Here is a 20025-nt window from a genome sequence, read left to right as displayed (position 1 = left end):
CAAAGAGGAGTCCCAACAGATGAATCCTGGTGATGTAAAATGCCAGAAATTGCACCTGATTTCAGCAGGCGTAAGTCAGGGCAGCCAAATTTGGCACTCAGTGCTATTCTCATCTTTGAGCACCCATTAAAGAATGGCGTTGAGTAGTGATTTTTGTCGTTGCCAATTTTTGAATGCCATTTACTGAAACAAGCCCCTAATACAGAAATTCATATTAGAGAATATGTAGAGCTAACTCAAATTATTTTTAATACCACTTGGTGAGACAGTTTCTGATAATGAGGAATTGCTGTTTGGGGTTGTTTTACTATTATATGTTAGATCCTAGTTTAGCAAGAGTACCCCACGTAACAGCACCAGGCAAATGACAGTTCAGCCACAAGGAAAGAACAGGGAATTGTGAAGAAGTTTAGGTGCCCAATTACTAAGCTGTGTTAAGCAGCTGATGTGGCATTTTCAGTGCGGTAGACAATAATGCAGGCTTGTGCTACTGTCAACTGCACTAAAATGGGAGCCTATGCATTTAAAATGCAATATTAACTGTCTAACACAGGAGTGGACGGGTTTAGGCATGACCAGGATAGGTGGAAGTGTGACCAACTAGGACACTGGTTGTTACTGTTCATTAGCTGTCCTGACTGCCAATAATACAGCTGAACTTACTAGCAGTCCGGTGCACCACCCACTGTACAGGAAATGTGGCGGCACTCTCACCTTCAATCCCCTTCCTGGACAAACCCTACACCCTCTGATCCAACCCTTACTCCCCCAGTCAATGGACTAACTTCCAAATCTGGGCCCGACCTCCACTGAATCAACAGCGCTGCCGCTCCCCCAAGAAAAGGTCCATCTGCTGATGGAAAACCCTATCTCTCGGGGGTCAGAATTGGTTGTGCAGTGGGGCCAGGTGGCAGCAATCCTCCACTGCTGCCCAAGTTGACGCCAAATCCCAATATGGTGTTGATGATTACTAGTGGCAGTCTCATGGTATGGGGGGGGGGAGGCCTTTTCCTGGGGTGGGCAGAGCTATTGATTTGGTGGGGATTGGGGCCAAGATTTGGGATTAGTCCATTGACTGGGAGGTTGGATTGGAGCATCCAGGGTTTGTGAGTGGGAGTTCAGAGGTCAAGGGATCAGAGAATGCGGGGTTTGAAGGGGGGATTTGGTGAGTATGGGATTTGTATGGGGGGATATGGAAGCTGGGGGAATCAGAGGATGCGGTGTTGGTGCTAGAGCCAACTGTCAGTGTCACAGTTAGGACTGTGTTTCATGACTAGGCAAATAACTCAGAGGGCCTGTGTTATCAGCCCTGTCATGTAACACAGTGTCCCTGCACTCTCTGTCTTGTGCAGCAAATGCAGGGCATGCACCCTGCATTTATTATACAGCCTTTGCACTTACCACACAATAATTTTGGTGTTAACCATACAGCAAATACAAAATTGATCATTGCTTAATATAAGGGTCCTTTAGTGACTTATATATAAGAACCCAGTCTTGGACTAAGAAGACAAGAATTAATACTTCACTTTTAATCCAACTTCAAAATAAAACAGAAGACACTTACTTGGCCTGGAAAGCGTTGTTGGTTCCCCTGTGGTCGAGGTCGTGGCACAGGCATCCAACAATCAGAGCCAAAATTTCTATATCACTCAGAATTTCCTGAAACCCTGCTGTCTGATGAGAGAAAAAAAATATCATAAGTAATTCTAAGAGGCAGCATGGGCCGCTTATAGTAACACATCTGGGGAACAATCAGCCCTGTTTTCACACTATCATTATTGTTTAAATTGAGGAAGAAAAAGTGATTCATTGCCATATTACAAATTCCATATTATGTCAGGTCGAATGTGGAACAAGTTTAGTCTTTCTGTCATGTTACATTTCTCTGTTCCATACCCCATTCCCAAACACACTGAAACTGTTCTGTGGCGTAGCTATGAAATACACATGATCAACTCAGACTATCCGGATATTTTCTGTAACAGTTTTCACAACTATATTGTTAATCTATTTCTTGGACAATAATTACTTTGAATAATCCAAAATGCATGGTTTTTTTTTTTCTAAAATAGGAACAAAATCTTCCCATGCTTCTAGTTACAGTACATGCCACACTTTGTGTTTTCTTACGTAGCCATTACTCCTAGCCTATACTGCTGAACCTTTGCACAGAAGGCTGTCCTAACTAAGTACAGTGAGTCATTTTCTAGGGAATTTTATATATGGCACCTAGCGTTATGCGCTATTTCCATACCGATTTTTCAGCATGGAAAAGCGTTATAACAGAAGAAAGGTGCAGGAAGGCCCAAAACTGGCAGATTGGCATATAGCGACACTTACGCGCCCTGTTATAGAATAGTGCCTAAGTGTTTCCATGCGGATCTAAAACAGAAGCATAACAATGGGAGAGACAGGATGGTTCAGGGGCATACCATTAAAATGTGCAGAGTATTATAGAATTTGGGGGATCTGCGCCAAGCACGTAGCCAGACCTCAATTTTTTTCTGAGGGGGGGGCTGAACCCAAAATGTGGAGGGCACATTTTGCCCTGCTTCCTCGCTGTTCTCCACCCCTGCAACAACACCACATAACAGGCTGGCAAGGGTCCCCAGGCCCCACCAGGAAAGGCCTTCCTCTAGCGCTGTTCGCCACCTCGCTGCCTGCCCTGCTCGGTTTTAATGAAATTGAGCATGCACGCAAAAGGGGGGGCCGGCGGAAAGCAGGCAGGTAGCGCAGCGATGAAGAGAACTGGACAAAGGTTTCTGCTGGCAGGGCTTTAACCTTTCATTGGCATCGTTAATTTTTTAAAGACTCGATCCTGTTCATTTCTCATTTGCATATTTTCACAGTCCCTCTTCTGGTCACTACTATACAGAGCCTCCTGAGGCAGGCACTTTGCTGAAACACTGTGTCATGTCAAGTCCAGCTTTAGTACTGAATAAAGACCATACTCCCTCATTATGTCTCCTTGGATTTTTGGAAGAGTCTTGTTGATCACGCTACTTTTTTGTTTTTGTACTGGCTATTTTTGTTCCAGATTCCCTGTTCTAATAGGGGTGCTTCAGTTAAAGATCTGTGTAGAATCTTCAACACTACCGTATGAACTGAGATTTAATGTAATTTGTTTCCAGTGGTGTGCTGGAGCCGGCTCACACCAGCTTGCAAAAGCCAGTTGTTAAGTTTTTAAAGGTTTTGCAAGCCGGTTCAGGTTGTTAAATGCAGGGCCGGTCCTAGGGTCTCTGATGCCCCCCTACAGAATATCAGTTGGCGCCCCCCACCCCCGTCTAGCATCTTCATTCTCTCTTCTCCCACCCTGTCCCTTTTCTCAGCCCAGACACAAAGGGGCCAACGGGAGACCAACTTCTAAAAGTCAGCTTTTGTGCAGACTTATTGACCGTTTATCTTCTTCTCTATCTGTTCTGTAGCATATCAGAGCCGCAGGGTGTGGGAAGAACTTATAAAAGATCCTATGTACATATATTTCTGCCAATGCCAAATGAAAAGAAAGAAATAATTACTTTTTGTATGGTGGTAACCTAAGGCTGCCAGCTGGATCCAGATTCACGCGACACGGTTGATCCAGTCCTGGGTTTACCATGTTGCATGTAGGGACCTGTAGTTCTAATTTCCTCATTGCATTCCGTAAGAAAAGCAAGAATAAAAGCTCCAGCATGCACTAGGGTAAACCCAGGACTGGATCAATCCTGTCGTGTGAATCTGGATCCAGTTGGCAGCCTAATTGTAACCATGAAAGGAAATAACCCAGGACATTGAGGATCAGAGACCAGGCTGGGCTCACAAAATACACACTGAAATAAAATGAAAACCTGTTCATTTCAGTATATACTTCTATACATCCTTTACCCCTAAAGATGGAAAAGTCACCTATTAATAATGAATTTCCTAAGGAAGCTACAATTTTTCATGCACAAAAAATTTTAAGGCATAGAAATGAACTGAATGCCCACTAACAACAGCTCTACAAGTTTCAAACATGTACCAATTAAACCCCAGCAAAGCACTGCACAAGCTTACTTATGTCTGACTCCTGACTCGACGAATGCAACTGCCAGAAGAAGAACTGAGACCCCTCACAGCTCTGTGGCAGAGCGTGCCGGCTGGAGGACTCAGTCACTCAGAGAGACGCGAGAGACGCTCTTCAGCTTCAACCGGAAGGCGCGCAATGGCGCACACGAAGGTGCCGCAGGGGAGGAGGAGGCTTCGTCGTGACGTTGTCGGCATCGTCGAGAGTGGAAGGCGACAAGGCAAGAGCAGCGCCACGTGCAGCGTTACGGGGGAAGCTGGTAACCGGGAAGGTGCATGGGCAGGCAGGCCACAGCAGAGAAGACATGCCACAGGATGAGGGAACCCATCGTCGAACAGCTGGGCAGGCCGCCGGGAGGGGAGGCGCCCCCCTGCGGTGCTTACCCGGCTTAGACCGGCCCTGGTTAAATGCAGCAGAGCTGCTTCCTCCAGCACACCACTGAATGCAGGACTCCCTCCCGCTCCCTGTTTGCTTCTTCTGGAAGACTCCACTAAACCACCAGGGTGGCTTCAGGCATGTGCCGGGAGGGGACCATGGAGGAGGTCAGCACCAGCAGCCGGCAGGAAAGACTGGGGATCTTTCCTGCCATGAAGAATCCACTAGACCACCAGAGTGGATTTAGTTCAGGTATGTGCCGGTACCCTGCGGCTCGGGGGACCGGGAGGTGTGGAATAGTTAGGTGTTCTTTATTGTTTAATTTTTATTTAATCTCACTTATATTTTGAAACATGCCAGCTTGTGCTTAGGGATGTACACAGAGAAAGTATAATAACGGAATAACTTTTCATAGCTAGAGTAGTAACTTGTTATAAATCACAATCAATGTGCCATTTGGAGGGGCTGGCTATAGGGACACCCTAGCACATGCAGAGATTTTTTTTTCTCCTGGTAAAGACATCATGTTATGACAATCAGGTGCTCAAAATTCTGAGTTTCTATCTATCTATTTGTTTACTTATTTATGGCATTTTATCCCACATTAAACATGAATTAGATTGGAACCTAGGAGCATTTAAAATCATTTGTTTCCTGTGCCTACAGAAAGAAAAAAAGATGGCATGTGGGAACTTGCTCCTTTTGCTTTGTGGAATGTAGTGGTATATTATAAAAATGCCCTTGCCTTTTTTTATTACTACTATTTCACAAAGAAGACATTGATTAATGAGGGAAGGGTTTCCTTCAGCAGAACTGTCCAGAGTCAGTCTAAATGTGCCAACATTGTCCAGTTCAGCACATTATTAGCAGCCAAGTTCATACAAAGTTAATTATGAACATGGCTTTTGATTTGGGCTATAAAGATTTGTTGTTAAATGGGGGTCTTATGGTTTAATGAGAGCTCTGACATGAGGAGGGAAGGAGAGAGAGAATAATGCATCCCCCCAGTCCACCTCTTCGCCCTCCCCTGTGCCCCCCCCCCCCACACCCCCTCCCCCACACATTGCAGGGTGGAGAGAGAGCCTGTTGTTAAAAATTTACCAGCACACCACTGTTTATTTCCCAATGCATCTGGTGTTTGGTAGAGAATGTGCCTTTAAGGAGGGGCAGCTTCCTGGTGAGCTGGCAATTCCTGAGAAGCAGTCCCTGGGAGCACAAGTGTGATTTGAAGCACTACAAGCAAGAAAGATAAGGTCTTCTGAACTCATATATTTTCAGATTTTGTGTTTGGTTTGATTCATAGATCCTAAATGGCTCTCTTACCTGTGTTTCCCTCTCTTTCTGCTGGCCTAGACTGTTTGCTGAAATTACCTTATCCTATACAACAGGGCTCCTCAACCCAGTCCTCAGGGCACAGCAAGTCCCACTGGGTTTTCAGGATATCCACAATGAATATGCATGAGATAGATTGGCATGCACTTCCTCTTTGGTATGCAAATTTATCTCATGAATATTTATTGATTATTACAATGTAATCACTATTCTTTTACTTCAACTTTTTATTAATATTGAAAAAATTCAATCTTATTCTTGCTATTACTGTTACTTACTCTCATGTGCTTATGCTTATGTACTTATGAGGTCCCTGTCCACCAAAATGGTGACAGAGAAGAAGTGGGAAACTACGGGCCAGTAAACCGCACTTAGGTGGTTGGAAAAATAAGAATATATGGGTGTTTTTAATGATAACGTGCTAATTTTTAGCATGTGCTAAAAACGCTAGTGTGCCTGCAGCACAGCTTAATAAACAGGGCCCTAGCAGTTTTTGTAGGTGCCTGCATGATATTATATTCAACGGCTCTTAGAAATATTTTTGAGGAATTGGGATATATTGTAATATAATTTTGTTTTTCATTTTTATAGTATTTCTGAGCATTTTGCATATTTTAGTTGGGATTGTGAATTATTTAGCCTTCCCACTTCCGGGTATGTTAAAAAAAACTCTTTAACAAAATAAGGGCCCCCATATGCAATGCTCCTTTATGCACTACTGATGCCTGTTTTTACAATTAATGATAATGTTCACATGATACCCCCTTGAAGCCTTTAATGGAATAATGCAGTGCAGACTTATCCTTATGTTTTGCTATTACTTATGATTATTTATGATTCTGATTGCATGATTATATGTTTCTACTTTTACTTGGTAGTTTTATCATTATTGTTAGTGCACATGGTGTTATTCCTGGATACCACACACTTGTAATGTTTGTGTTATGTATTGAAATTTTATATTTATTTTGTCTGTTTATAATTTATATTGTTGTTTTGATTATTGTTTTTAGTATTATACCCCTGAGTGGACCACATCAGATGATTGTTTTAATAAAGAGATTTTGTTTTGGAGCAGTTAGTCTGGGATCTGTTTTCTTTTGCATAACATTAGCGTGTGGCCATTAATTTGGAAACTGGAAAATCGGCCATTTTCTGGCTGCAATAAAAATTGCCTTAGTGTACAGGAAATGCCGGCTTAAGGGCACACTAAGGTCAGTTTTACTGCAGCTTTGTAAAAAGATCCCTTATTTATTTATTTGGATTTTGCTCACACCTTTTTCAGTAGTAGCTCAAGGTGAGTTACATTCAGGTACACTGGGTATTTCTCTGTCCCTTGAGGGCTTACAATCTAATTTTGTACCTGAGGCAATGGAGGGTTAAGTGACTTGCCCAAGATCACAAGGAGCAGCAGCAGTGGGATTTGAACCAGCTACTTCTGTATGTCAAGACCAATGCTCTAACCACTAGGTCACTAAAACTTTACTACCCATGTAAATGAGCTGAGTAGTAAACATCCATAAAAAACTTTTCTCCCAGGGATGGTCACAATTTGCTAAATATGGGGTTAATATTCAGCTGGCAGTGGTGAGTGTTTTTTTTTTTAATACTGACTGCTGCTAGCTAAATTAGACCCGGTTATTCAGTGCCAGGCCCTATCCAGGTCTTTGTTACACGGGTGGTCCAAAATTTGTGCTTTTTTTTTCACAGAATGCTAACACACACACAAATAAAAATATTTCCACATTTGTGTGAAATGTGAGTGCTTTTTCATGAAAAAAATAATTGCTGTGTGGTAACTAAGGGACCCTTTTATAAAGGTACAGGAAGCCTACTGCGGACTGCCTGTACACCAATTTGGCACTACTTCTGGGCTACCACAGGAGCCTGGTGGTAGTTCATGCTCCTACCGCGCGCCATTTCCGCTGCTTGAAAAATATTTTTATATTTTTTGCGTGGGAGCCCTTACCGCCTCCTGAATAGGTGGTTATAAGGGCTCCTCCAGGAAATGGCTGCGTGGCAAGTGTTTAGCTTACCACATGGCCATTTCCTTTTTTTAAAAAAGCCTTTTACCCTCTGCAGTAAAAGGGGACCTTGGCAAGCAGAAAATCCATGTGCCGACTCCATTGCAGGGCCCCTTTTACTGCAGCTTTAATTCTGTATCTAAAACAATGGAGGGTGAAGTGACGTGACCAAAAGACACACGGAATGTCAGTGGCAGAAGCAAGATTTGAATGCTGGCTCTTAGCCTTAGCAGAGCATTATGTGCTTGACTATGATGATAGTTTTCATTTCATACTTGTAATGTCTAGACGCTACTGAAAACAGTAGGGACTTGCAGCAGATTATAGAAGTACTAATTAAGCTTCACAGTTAGCTCTTTTTTCAGGCAAGGTTGCTTCCATCCTGGCTTCACCCGATGCCTCCATGGGCCATTGAGCTTGTAGTCTCTTCTTGTAGGGAAATAAAACTACAAATCCCAGTATGCAATTTAGAATAAACCCATGATTGTATCAGCTAATCCTGAAAACAAAAACTGGAGGCAGGATGCAATGCTAAATGCTAACTATGAGTAGCTTAAAATATGTACTTAGTAAGGCTTAAAGAATATTGGAGGCTTTATTTTTATGTTATTTCATGCCTCAAAAATTATTAGATGTTAAGAAAGCAAGCACAGGTCTGTTTTACTGCAGTCTACAATCTAATAGAGGCAGCTGTGGTATTATTTATTTATTTATTTTATAGCACTTATGCCCCACAATTTCCTACCGCTGGCAGGCTCAATGTGGCTTACAACATTTAAATAACAAATAGGCAAGTACAATAAATGGAAAGGGATAAGCGGGGTGGAGAGGTAAAGATAAAATACCATTGCTTCCATCTTATTTTTCACGAGGGATTTACCCTATCAGAATATGGCTGTGGAATGTGGCCTTAGAGTGCCATCTGGAGGAAACTTATCATAAGTGAAACTACTCAACTTCTACAGTGCTCAGTGAGCTTTCAAAACCTTGTTGCACTTGGCTCAGTTGTACGGCATCCATTTCTGTTCAGTTGTGGGGAATCAGACAGCCTTTTTAAGCAGGAGCATCAGAACACTTTTTTTAGTTGGGGGAGGGTATCAAACCAAACAACTTCTGCCCTACCCCACCAGCTACCCAGTTGATGATGCCATATGGGGCAAAATGGTCACAGTGGCTATTTCTACTATACAGCCACTAGAAGCAGGAACAAGTGGGGTTGCTCCTGCCCCCATCATCACACGTTTAATGTGAGCAAGTGCACCGTAATGCACGTGGGAAAGAGGAACCCGAACTATAGTTACATGATGCAAGGTTCCACAGTAGAAGTCACCTAGAAGGGATCTAGGTGTCATCGTTGATAATATGTTGAACCCCTCTGCTCAGTGTGCGGCAGCGGCTAAGAAAGCAAATTGAATGTTAGGTATTATTAGGAAAAGAATGGAAAACAACAATGAGGGTGTTACAATGGCTTGTATCGCTCCATAGTGCAACCACACCTGGAATACTGTGTGCTGGTTACCGCATCTCAAAAAAGATATAGTGGAATTAGAAAAGGTACAGAGAAGGGCGACGAAAATGATAAAGGGGATGGGACGACTTCCCTAAGAGGAAAGGCTAAAATGGCTAGGGCTCTTCGGCTTGGAGAAAAGACGGCTGAAGGGAGAAACACTAGAGGTCTATAAAATAATGAGTGGAGTATCACGGGTAGATATGAGTCGCTTGTTTACTCTTTCCAAAAATACTAGGGCTAGGGGGCATGCTATGAAGCTACAAAGTAGTAAATTTAAAACAAATCAGAGAAAATATTTCTTCACTGAATGTGCAATTAAACTCTGGAAATTGTTGCCAGAGAATGTAGTAAAAGCAGTTAGCTTAGCGGGGTTTAAAATAGGTTTGGAGGCTCGAGGAACCAAGATGGCTGCCTGAAGGGAGGACGGCGAGGCAGCTTGGCGGTGTTTTGCTTACCTAACTACTGTTTGCCTGGAGAATGCCGAAGAGGAAGGGTAAGCGGGTGCCTGGTCCTGGGGCACTGGCGGGACCCGCTCTGGGAACGCTGGACCGCTTCGTTGTGGTGGGCGGCAGCCAGCTGAGTTCGGGTGTCTCGTTGTCGGGAGGGGCGGAGAGAGGCGAAGCGTCCCTGCTGCCTGAGACGGAGCTCAGCCAGGAGGTGCGGGAACCGCCTCCCATGCCTGCGTCGGTTAGGGCTGTAAGCGGACCGGGTTTCCTGGCTCCCGAAGAAGGGGCGGTTGGCTCTGTGATGGGACCCGCTGCAGCTGGGAGCACGCAAGATTCCCCGGAAGGGGGGAGTTTCAGTTTGCAGGGAGAAACTGCTTTGGTGGGATCGCTTCTGGAGGAGGGAGCTGGTATTGCCTTGGGATCCGAGAGGAGTGCTGCAGTCTTGAGTAAGTCCTCACTGTTGCCTAAGCCTCCTAACTTTACGTTGGAAATGATTTGGGATGCTTTACTAACACTGGAAACTTCATTATCTACTAAAATGTTGTTACTGTCGCAGGCCTCTCAGCTTCCAACTGAGACTGTTACTCAGTTGGGTCTGCAAGTGAAGAAGGTGGGAGACAGAACTGAGGCCCATGACCGGGCCATTCAATCGGTTCAAGAGGTGCAAGCAACCATGATAACGGAAAATAAATGGTTGCATAGGAAGATTGAGGCGCTTGAAAACCGGCAGAGGGTAAATACTCTGCGGTTGATTAATTTTCCTAAGGTACAGCTGACTGCACCGCTACAGACTTTTACAAAATACCTTATTGAAGTGTTAAAAGTGCCTGAACCGGCATGCCCGCCTATCTCGCAGATTTATTATCTGCAGCCCTTTAAGCGAGAGGTCCAGGGTGAGCGGGCTGCTGGTGAGCATATCACTGGGCAGTTTGACACGTTGGACTTTATTCGGGAGTTGGAGGGTGAAGAGGAGCGGCAGGAGCGAGCTACTCTTATAGTGACATTTGTTTCTCAGTTTGATAGAGATAGGATTTTGAAGTTATTCTTTAAGTTTCGGAAAGAAAAGTTTCTGAATGTACAAGTACGGATGTATCCTGATGTGACCAAGGTAACGCAGAGGAGGCGACAAGCTTTTCTTAAGTTGCGCCCTACTGTGTTTCAGTTGGGGGGCCTCTTTTGGCTCAATTATCCCTGTAAATGTGTGGTGAAGATGAACGCTGTTAAGTATGTGTTTTTTGACCCTATGCAGTTGAAAGCATTCCTGGAGTCCCGGGGGGATAGGGGAGCGCCTTCTCTGGAGGCAGGGGCGGAGAATGCATCCCCACCTCAGTTATAATTGCTGCCACTACTCCCTTCAGAGTCATTTTTTGTGTTGGATTATATGGTTTTAATTTGCCCAAGATGGTGATTGGTTCCTTGGCTCTATTTGTGGACTAATGGGGGAGGCGGGTGAGTGTGTGTGGGTTGTGATTTCCTGTGAAAAGATGTTCTTACAGTTCTCCTAGATTGTACAAGAGGTGTTCTTGTTCTTGTATATGTGAAATGTATAAATAAAGAATTAAAAAAAAAAAAAAGGTTTGGATAGCTTCCTAAAAGAAAAGTCCATAAGCCATTATTAAGATGGACTTGGGGAAAATCCACTGCTAATTTCTAGGATAAGCATCATAAAATGTATTGTACTGTTATGGGTTCTTGCTGGGTACTTGTAACCTGGATTGGCCACTGTTGGAAACAGGATGCTGGGCTTGATGGACCATTGGTCTGTCCCATTATGGCAGCACATATGTTCTTATGTTATGTTCTTATCATGAAGCGTATGGAGACAGACTTAAATATCTCAATATGTATAATCTGGAAGAAAGGTGGAAGATGGGAGTTATCATATAGACATTTAAATACCTCCATAGTATAAATGTACAGGAGACGAGTCTCTCAATTGAAAGGAAGCTCTGAAATGAGGGAGGATAGGGTGAAGGTGAAAGGGGTCAGACTCAGGAGTGACCTGGGGAAATATTTCTTCACAAAAAGAGTGGTGAATTTCTAGAATGGCCTCCTGGTGGAGGTGGTGGAGATGAAGACTATACCTAAATTCAATAAAAGTTGGGACAGAGTAGATAGGATCTCTAAGGGAGAGTGAGGGATAGTAAGTGGCATGGATGGGCAGACTGGATAGCAGGGGCGTAGCCAGACCTCACGGTGGGAGGGGGCCAGAGCCCAAGGTGGGGGGCACATTTTAGGCTGCCGCCCCCCCCCCCCCCCGCTGCCTCACACCTCCACCGCCTCGCTGCTCCCCCCACCGCCCTGCCGCACCCCACAGCAGCAAATACCTTTGCTGGTGGGGGTCCCCAACCTCTGCCAGCTGAAGATTCCAATGCTGGTTCCCTGCCCTGCTCTCTCTTCCTCAAGTCCTACATGCTCCTTTGAAACTGAGCATGCTCAGTTGCACTTAAAGAAGCGAGCAGGACGTGTGGATGAAGAGAGCAATGTGGTGGCGCCGGAGCAAATCCAGGGGCCCGGATGAAATTTTTGTTGGGGGGGGGCCCAGGTCCCCATGGCCTCACATAGCTATGCCACTGCTGGATAGGCCATATGGTCTTTATCTGCCTTTATTTTTTTATGATATGTGTTTCAATGCTGAAAGTAAATAGATCAAGCACAAAGAAATGTGTGCTAACATATGAAAGCACGCCAGATGCATGCGTACATGGGTCTGTGTTAGTTGCAACCATCTTGCACACAAAAAAATTATCAGCATTTGGATTGCATGCAGATGCATCTGAGCATATATTGGAATGCTATTTTGTGCATAAAATACAAGCATTCCAATATAAACATGAATATATGTCAGGGGCGGACTGACCATTCAGGCAACCGGGCAGTACCCAAGGGCCCAGAGGCTCTAGGGGGCCCAGAGACTCTGCCCAGATTCCCAGCACACCGCTGGTGATCTAGTGGCCTCAGCGGGGGGAACATGTTCTTTTCTGCCCTGCCTGCTGGTCTGCCGCTATTCCCCCCTGCCTGGCACCACCGTATTTTTAAAATGGTGGCCAAGACTCCCTGCGGAAATCTCGTGTGACTGTTCAGTCCCACGAGACAACCGCGGGAAGTCTCGGCCGCCATTTTGAAAACAAGGCGGCAACGGCAGGTGAGGAAATAGTGGCAGTGCAGTGGGCAGGAAAGAACATGCCCCCCATAGAGGTCACCAGATTATCAGGACCCCTCAGGTAGGACCGGGGCAGCGGGGGCATTGGCTGCGGCGGCAGGGATGGCCGGGGGGGGGCAGGCGGGGGGCCCAGACCACCCTCAGTCCGCCTCTGATATATGTGCATGAAATCCAATGAGTGTCAATACCCATTTGTCACAGTCCAGCACCTTACTCTTTGTTCAGCACATCTCCCCTTACCTCTGTCTTTAACCATGCTTTTCATAGAAGCCAGAAAAAATTTGCAGGTCCTTAAGCTGGCAGTAAAGGGAGGCAACAGGCATGAAATCATCACTAACACTACCACAGAAGAAAAAGCTAAGCTTTCATGCCTCCTCAGACCTTGTGTTAAAGCCTCAGCATGGCACTCAGCCTTCTTATCTTCTTCGCACTTCTCTGCATCTGCGCAGAACAGCTAATAGCTTCATTAGCAAGCATATAAAAGTGCTGTACACTCCCTACCCAAGGCTTTGTGCAGTTAGTCCATGCACAAAATTCATTTCAAAATTGTGTGCCAAAGCTAGCTAACCTGTGCACGAAACCTAGAAGTACTTTTACAAAGGCGCGTTAGCGGTTTTAGGGCACGCGCGAAACCATTCTTCCCAAGGGAAACATTTTGTAGCCTGATACAATCAATGGTACTAAGCCATGCAGACCACTGCAATGGAATTTACGCGGGATGCAAAGAACAACTCATAAAGAAACTTCAGACCACTCAAAACACAGCAGCCAGGCTTATATTTGGAAAAACGCGATTCGAAAGCGCCAAACCCCTCCGAGAAAAACTACACTGGCTACCAATCAAAGAACATATTGCTTTCAAAATCTGCACCCTGGTCCATAAAATTATCTTCGGTGAAGCCCCGGGATACATGACAGACCTCATAGACCTACCAACAAGAAACACAATCGGAACCACACGAACATACCGAAATCTCCACTACCCAAGCTGCAAAGGACTCAAATACAAATCAACTTATGCATCCAGCTTCTCCACATAAGCACACAACTGTGGAATGCACTACCAACAGCCATGAAAATCACTAAAAGCTTCCGGAAATCACTAAAAACCAACCTGTTCAAAAAGGCATACCCTATCGACCCAACTTAAGTGCCTAAACCCTGCAACACAACAAAACCAAAACTTGTTATAGACTCTGCATAACTCTTCCTCTCTACGATTCCTCAATTGTGTCTATAACACATGAACCTTACTCGACCACAACAACTCTTTGTATTTATCTCTCTACCGGAGAGGGCGAACGCCTCTACAGTACAATGTAAGCCACATTGAGCCTGCAAATAGGTGGGAAAATGTGGGATACAAATGCAACAAATAAATTAGTGCATGCTAAATGCTAGCAATGCCCATAGAAATATATGGGCGACTCTAACGTTTAGCATGTGCTTATTTTTAGTGTGCGCTAAAAACGCTAGCGCGTTTTTCTAAAAGGACCCCTAGTGCTCTTACTGCATCAGCCCTTAGAACTGCAGTATTCAAGATGTGATTTTCTAGTTTTATTTTCCCAAAACATAAGTCAGAAAACTTTAAAAGCTGCTATTTGGCCTTCTATTTATGTGAAAACTTAACAAAAATGTAAACAACTGTGGGTGGAGTTAGTGCTTTATAGTGTATTATAGGGCAGAGACATTTATTCAATTATTCTCTATTTGTCTCAAGTTGATTTCTTTCTTGGTTTTAACCACAAAAGCAGATGGCCTATGAATATTATGCAGATGGACCATTCAATTTTTGTGATCAAAATGTCATGATCTGGTAGGCAATTAGATTGTCAGTCACATTTCAATTCCAAACTGAGCCAAAAATTGTAAGAGATTCATCTGTTGTAACTTAAGCACAGTACAAAAGTGCCTAACAGAGTATAATGAATAAATTTAAGTACCCCAAAAGGTTCACTAAAGTAAGGTGGCTATTTTAAAAGGGCAATTCGCATTTGACATGTGCATAAACTGGCAGTTAAATGTTTCTCTTGCTTAAATATCTAAGTTCCCATTTTAAAAGCCAGGATATGCATGTCAAAACCTCATGTGCATATAAATGGCAAGGGGGGGGGGGGGGCATGGTCTGGATATGTTTTAGGTGGGTCCAGGGTGTGCCTAGAAGATTCTTGTTTATTCCTCATTTCAGAAGGGGAATAAACATCCATGTCCTAACAGATAAACATCAGGACAAACACCTGCTACAAAGCACATTTAGATTTTGGCAAACTGACTCGACTGAGCGGCACTGCACAGGAGGGATTAGGAGAGGTTGCCCCCTTATTCTCACTAGTAATTAATGTTCCCCAAAAAAGCCAAAATGGCAATGGATACCAGTCTCTGTGACAATGTCATAGAAATACATGTTTATATTACTAAACTTGCAAAGATAACTGTGTATCTGTCAACACTTGCATATTTATATTGCTATTCTATAAAGAAACAGAGAGACCGGATTAGAGAGGAGGATAGATGCCAGATTTGGGGGGGGGGGGGGGGGGGTAGGCAAGCTACTGAGAGATAGGGAGAAAGATAGCCCTGGGACTGGGTGTGGGGTGCAGGAAGAAGGGAAAAGAAGGGAGAAGCTAAACATGGGGAGAGTCAGGGTTATAGAGAAGAGATGCTAGGCATAGAGGGATAGGCGCAGTGGGACACATGGGGCAATGCTGAAAAAGGGGAAGATGAGGACACAGAGGGGTGAATGCTAGAAAAGGGGGGAGATGAAAACACAAGGGGGAAAGGGAAGAGAGGGACACTGAAAGGGAAGACGTTGAACATGGGGGAAGGATAGGGGCAGTGCAAAGAAAGGAGATGCTGGACAGGATGGACAGGGATGCAGAGGGAAGATGGTGGACATAGAGAGAGAAGAAATGTCAAATGGACAGGAAACCCTGAAAAGTCAGGAAAAATAGAGAAAATCAGAAAAAGAGACACTGGGACCAAAGCAAATGAGGAAAAAATGCTCAAACAACAAAGGTAGATAAAAATATTTAATTTTGACTTTATTAATTGGAATATGTCAGGTTTTGGAAATGCACATCTCTCATATCTTGTATTTCAGTTTCTGTTTCTCTAGTATTGGCATTTGTTCTGTTTTCTCTAGGGGGCCCTTCTATTTAGTTTGTTATAACATCAGACAGGGCCAAGCATTCAGTCTGGATAGAGGCAGAAAGCTGTATTGAGAGCTGAAAGAGATGGAAAATTGATAGGTAGCTGGAAATTTAAAAAGGAGAAAGCTGTGAGAGAGAGTTAATTTGAATGGACAGAGGTAGAAAAGGAAAAAAAGGGAAGAAATAGTGAAAGGAAAAAAAATCAGTATGTTAGAGACAGGTGTAGTGAGGGAATGGAGAGAAGAGAGAGAAAAAAAGAAAAATGGACAGCAGATACTGGAAAGAGAATTAGCAGAAGACAGACAAGAAGCAGAAAGAGAAAAATCTGAGATCAAGATGATGGAAAAAAACAAAAATGTCCAGACAACCAAGATGGAAAAAAGTGTTTTAATTTGAATTTATTAACTGGAATATGTTAACTTTGAGATATGTGCATCACAGATGATTTTTGTATTGTATTCATTGGCATAGCCAGATGGCTGATTTGGTGGGGGGGGGGCTTGAGCCCCAAATGAATGTACACCATATTTTCTCTCCACCTAACTACAAAATATAAATACTTGAGCTGGCAGGGATCCCCAAGCCCTGCCAACTGAAGACCTCCTTCTCCAGTCTGACAGCCAGAAATCTCTAAGCTCTGCAGCTGGTGGCAGTATCCCAAAGTTGCCACTGCCGCTCCCCCCCCCCCCCCCCCTCCCCGAACACCACACATGTTCATACTTATGTGAAAACCAAGCAGATGTGGAGGAGGGGGGATGAAGGCAGCAGCTCTGAAATACTGCTGCTGGCTGCAGAGCTTGGAGAGTTCTGGTCGCTAGACATGAGGAGGGGAAGGAGGTGGTCATCAGTTGGTGAGGCTTGGGGAGCCCAACAGCCACAGCAAGGGAGATGTTAATTTTGGTTATGCCACTGATTGTGTTCAGGACAAAATAAAGTGCATTTCAATTTTTTTTTCCTCCAGTCTTACAGTACTTGCCGAGTTTATCTCCTTGGGGTTCCCAGTTCCATTTCGGTGCTCATATTTCTAATTTGTGATTCTTTGTTCTGTATTTGGTGAAAGTCTGTCTGTGTTTTGTGTGTGAAGAAGTCATTTAAAGTTGTTTTTTGTGTGGTAGTAATGGTGGATGGGGAAATCAGGGGAGGGGACAGGGAGGAGTGGGGATTGGGGGTCCCCTCCTTAATTTCTGCCCTGATCCTCAGCATGTCTAAAACTGGCCCTGTATAGGCTTCTTGTTTCTAATATACCTAAAAACGTTTTTACTATATGTTTTGGCCTCCAACACGATCTTCTTTTCAAAATCTCTTTGCCTTCCTTATCAGCACTTTGCATTTAGCTTGCCATTTCTTATGCTGTTTCCTATTATTTTCTTCCATTTTCTGAATGATTTTCTTCTAGCTCTAATAGCTTCCTTCACCGTGCCGGATGTCGTTTGGCCATCCTTCCACCTTTTTTAATAGGTGGAATACATCTGGTTTGAGCTTCCTGGATGGTATTTTTGAATATATCTGGTCTCAGCTTTCAGGATGTAAATGTTTGACCTTTACAGCTGCTCCTCTAAGTTTTTAAAAAGTCCCTTTAAAGTCCATATGCCATTATTAAGATGGACTTGGGCAAATCCACTGCTTATTTCTAGGATGAGCAGCATAAAATCTATTTTACTCTTTTGGGATCTTGCCAGGTACTTGTGACCTGGATTGGCCACTGTTTTCCTATCCCTTTTTAAAAAAAATATATTTGAACATGCGACCTTGCTGTGCATGACCATTACTAACTGTTTCATTAAAGTCTGCATTAAGGGATCCTTTGTTAGTCTGTGTGCGCTGGAAGGGGATTTTTGAGAGTGTTCTATTCTATTCTTGTAATTTAATAGTCCACTAATCTCATCAATAGAACCTAGGCAAATAACAAACCATAGACATCTAACCAGATACAGACATTTACAGCAATTGTAGATTACAGTTTAGACAACTGCATTATAATTACAATTAAAATAATACGTTTTTAAAACTTTTCAAAAAAGAAAATAAGATGAATTTGTCTTAAATCCACCAAAAGATTATTCCTTTGCTAAGTTCCCTGTTATCCAAAAGAATTATCAATTAACGATAAGCAAACAGATTTTACTGAAGGAAAGCCAAGTTTCAACACAGACTGGTACCGGGAATTTGTATGGTTTATTGGAAATGAATGATAGTGAAACAAACCTTCTGAACTGGTCTTTGGGGTGCCCTGATGCTTGATGATGGTTTGAAAGTACATGTATGTAAGATTATCAGAGATGTATATTTTAAACTGCAATTGGTGAGAAGATTGAGGAATTTGTTGAAAACACAACATTTTAGAATGGTTGTGTAGGGTTTAATTACTCCATGTTTTGACTATCCAGTTCATTTTCGAAAGAGAAGGGCGCCCATCTTTCAACACAAATAGGGAGATGGGCGCCCTTCTCGCAAGGCCACCCAAATCGGCATAATCGAAAGCCAATTTTTTTACACCCTCGATGGCTTTCCGTCACGGGGACAACCAAAGTTCACTGGGGCGTGTCAGCAGGGTAGCAAAGGCGGGACTGAGGCGTGATTAGGAGATGGGCGTCCTCGGCCGATAATGGAACAAAGAAGGGTGGCCCTGACGAGCACTTGGCCGACTTTACTTGGTCCATTTTTTTTCATGACCAAGCCGTAAAAGGATGCCTGAACTGAGCAGATGACCACTGGTGGGAATCGGGAATGACCTCCCCTTATTCCCCCAGTGGTCACTAACCCCCCCCCCCCCCATAAAAAACAGGTTAAAAATACTTTTTTGCCAGCCTCAAATGCCATACTCAGGTCCATCGCAGCAGTATACAGGTCCCTGGAGCAGTTGTAGTGGGTGCAGTGTACTTCAGGCAGGCAGACCTGGTTGGGGGGGCTCAGCACCCAAGGTAAGGGAGCTATGCACCTGGGAGCAATTTCTGAAGTCCACTGCCGTGCCCCCTAGGGTGAGGGGGGACCAGTGCACTACAAATGCTGGCTCCTCCCACGACCAAATAGCTTGGATTTGGCCGTTTTTGAGATGGGCGTCTTTGGATTCCATTATCGGCAAAAACCAAGGTCGGCCATCTCTAAGGGCAGCCATCTCTAAGGTCGACCCAAATGTTGAGATTTGGGCATCCCGACCGTATTATCGAAACGAAAGATGGACGCCCATCTTGTTTCGATAATACGGTCTGGGATGCCCCTTTATGGGGCCATCCTTAGAGATGGGCGCCCCCGTTCGATTATGCCCCTCCATGCAAACCGCCTAGAATTGTAAGATAGTGCAGTCTATAAATTTTTTTTTGCAATCAATGTTTTGTTATTGGGGCTTCAGAAGACTCAAATTAAAGCTTTACAGACAGCACAAAATTATGTGGCCAGGGTTTTGACAGGTACTGCTAGGTTTGAGCATATTACACCAATATTGAAAAGTTTGCACTGGTTACCTATTGAGTATAGGGTCCAATTCAAAGCTGCTTGTTTGATTTTTAAGATTTTTACGCAACCAGTTTTAGAGATATTGGCAACGAGACTTCATATAGACCAACCAAATTGATCTCCGAGATCAGCAACTCAGAAATGACTTTCTATCTGTCTCATCATGTAATACATTCTGATGAGTACAGATGGGGATCTTTTACTTAGGCGCGCTGGCGTTTTTTGTACGCACTAAACACTAAAGATGCCAATGTATTCCTATGGGCGTATTTAGCATTTAGCGTGCGTCTATTTTTAGCGCATGCTAAAAATGCCAGCGTACCTAAGTAAAAGACCCCCTAAGATTTTTAATATTGCTGGCCCAGTTTACTGGAATAAGTTGCCAATGTGAATAAAGACTATTAGAGATTTCAAAGAACTTTAAAAAGAGCTGAAGACATTGTTATTTATGCAGGCCTACAGCTGGGGTGATGAGTGATGATTTAGTATCTGTTTTAGGATTTTTATTTCTAGGATATCTTGTGA

The 20025-nt window shown here is 43.8% G+C and overlaps 1 protein-coding gene across 1 annotated transcript in view; it reads right to left on the bottom strand.

Annotated features, from left to right (window-relative positions):
• Positions 1-20025, bottom strand: part of PDE11A (phosphodiesterase 11A) — a 544360-nt gene that overhangs the window by 136406 nt on the left and 387929 nt on the right. Inside the window, exon 13 of the mRNA XM_030210333.1 lies at positions 1568-1677. Within this exon, the coding sequence (XP_030066193.1) occupies positions 1568-1677 (110 nt within the window). The remainder of the gene's footprint in view (positions 1-1567; positions 1678-20025) is intronic.

The sequence above is a fragment of the Microcaecilia unicolor genome, chromosome 7 (genome assembly GCF_901765095.1).
Source record: "Microcaecilia unicolor chromosome 7, aMicUni1.1, whole genome shotgun sequence".
NCBI classification, from domain to species: Eukaryota; Metazoa; Chordata; class Amphibia; order Gymnophiona; family Siphonopidae; genus Microcaecilia; species Microcaecilia unicolor.
Note: the sequence above shows the minus strand (reverse complement) of the source record. Positions and strands in the feature narration are given on the sequence as shown.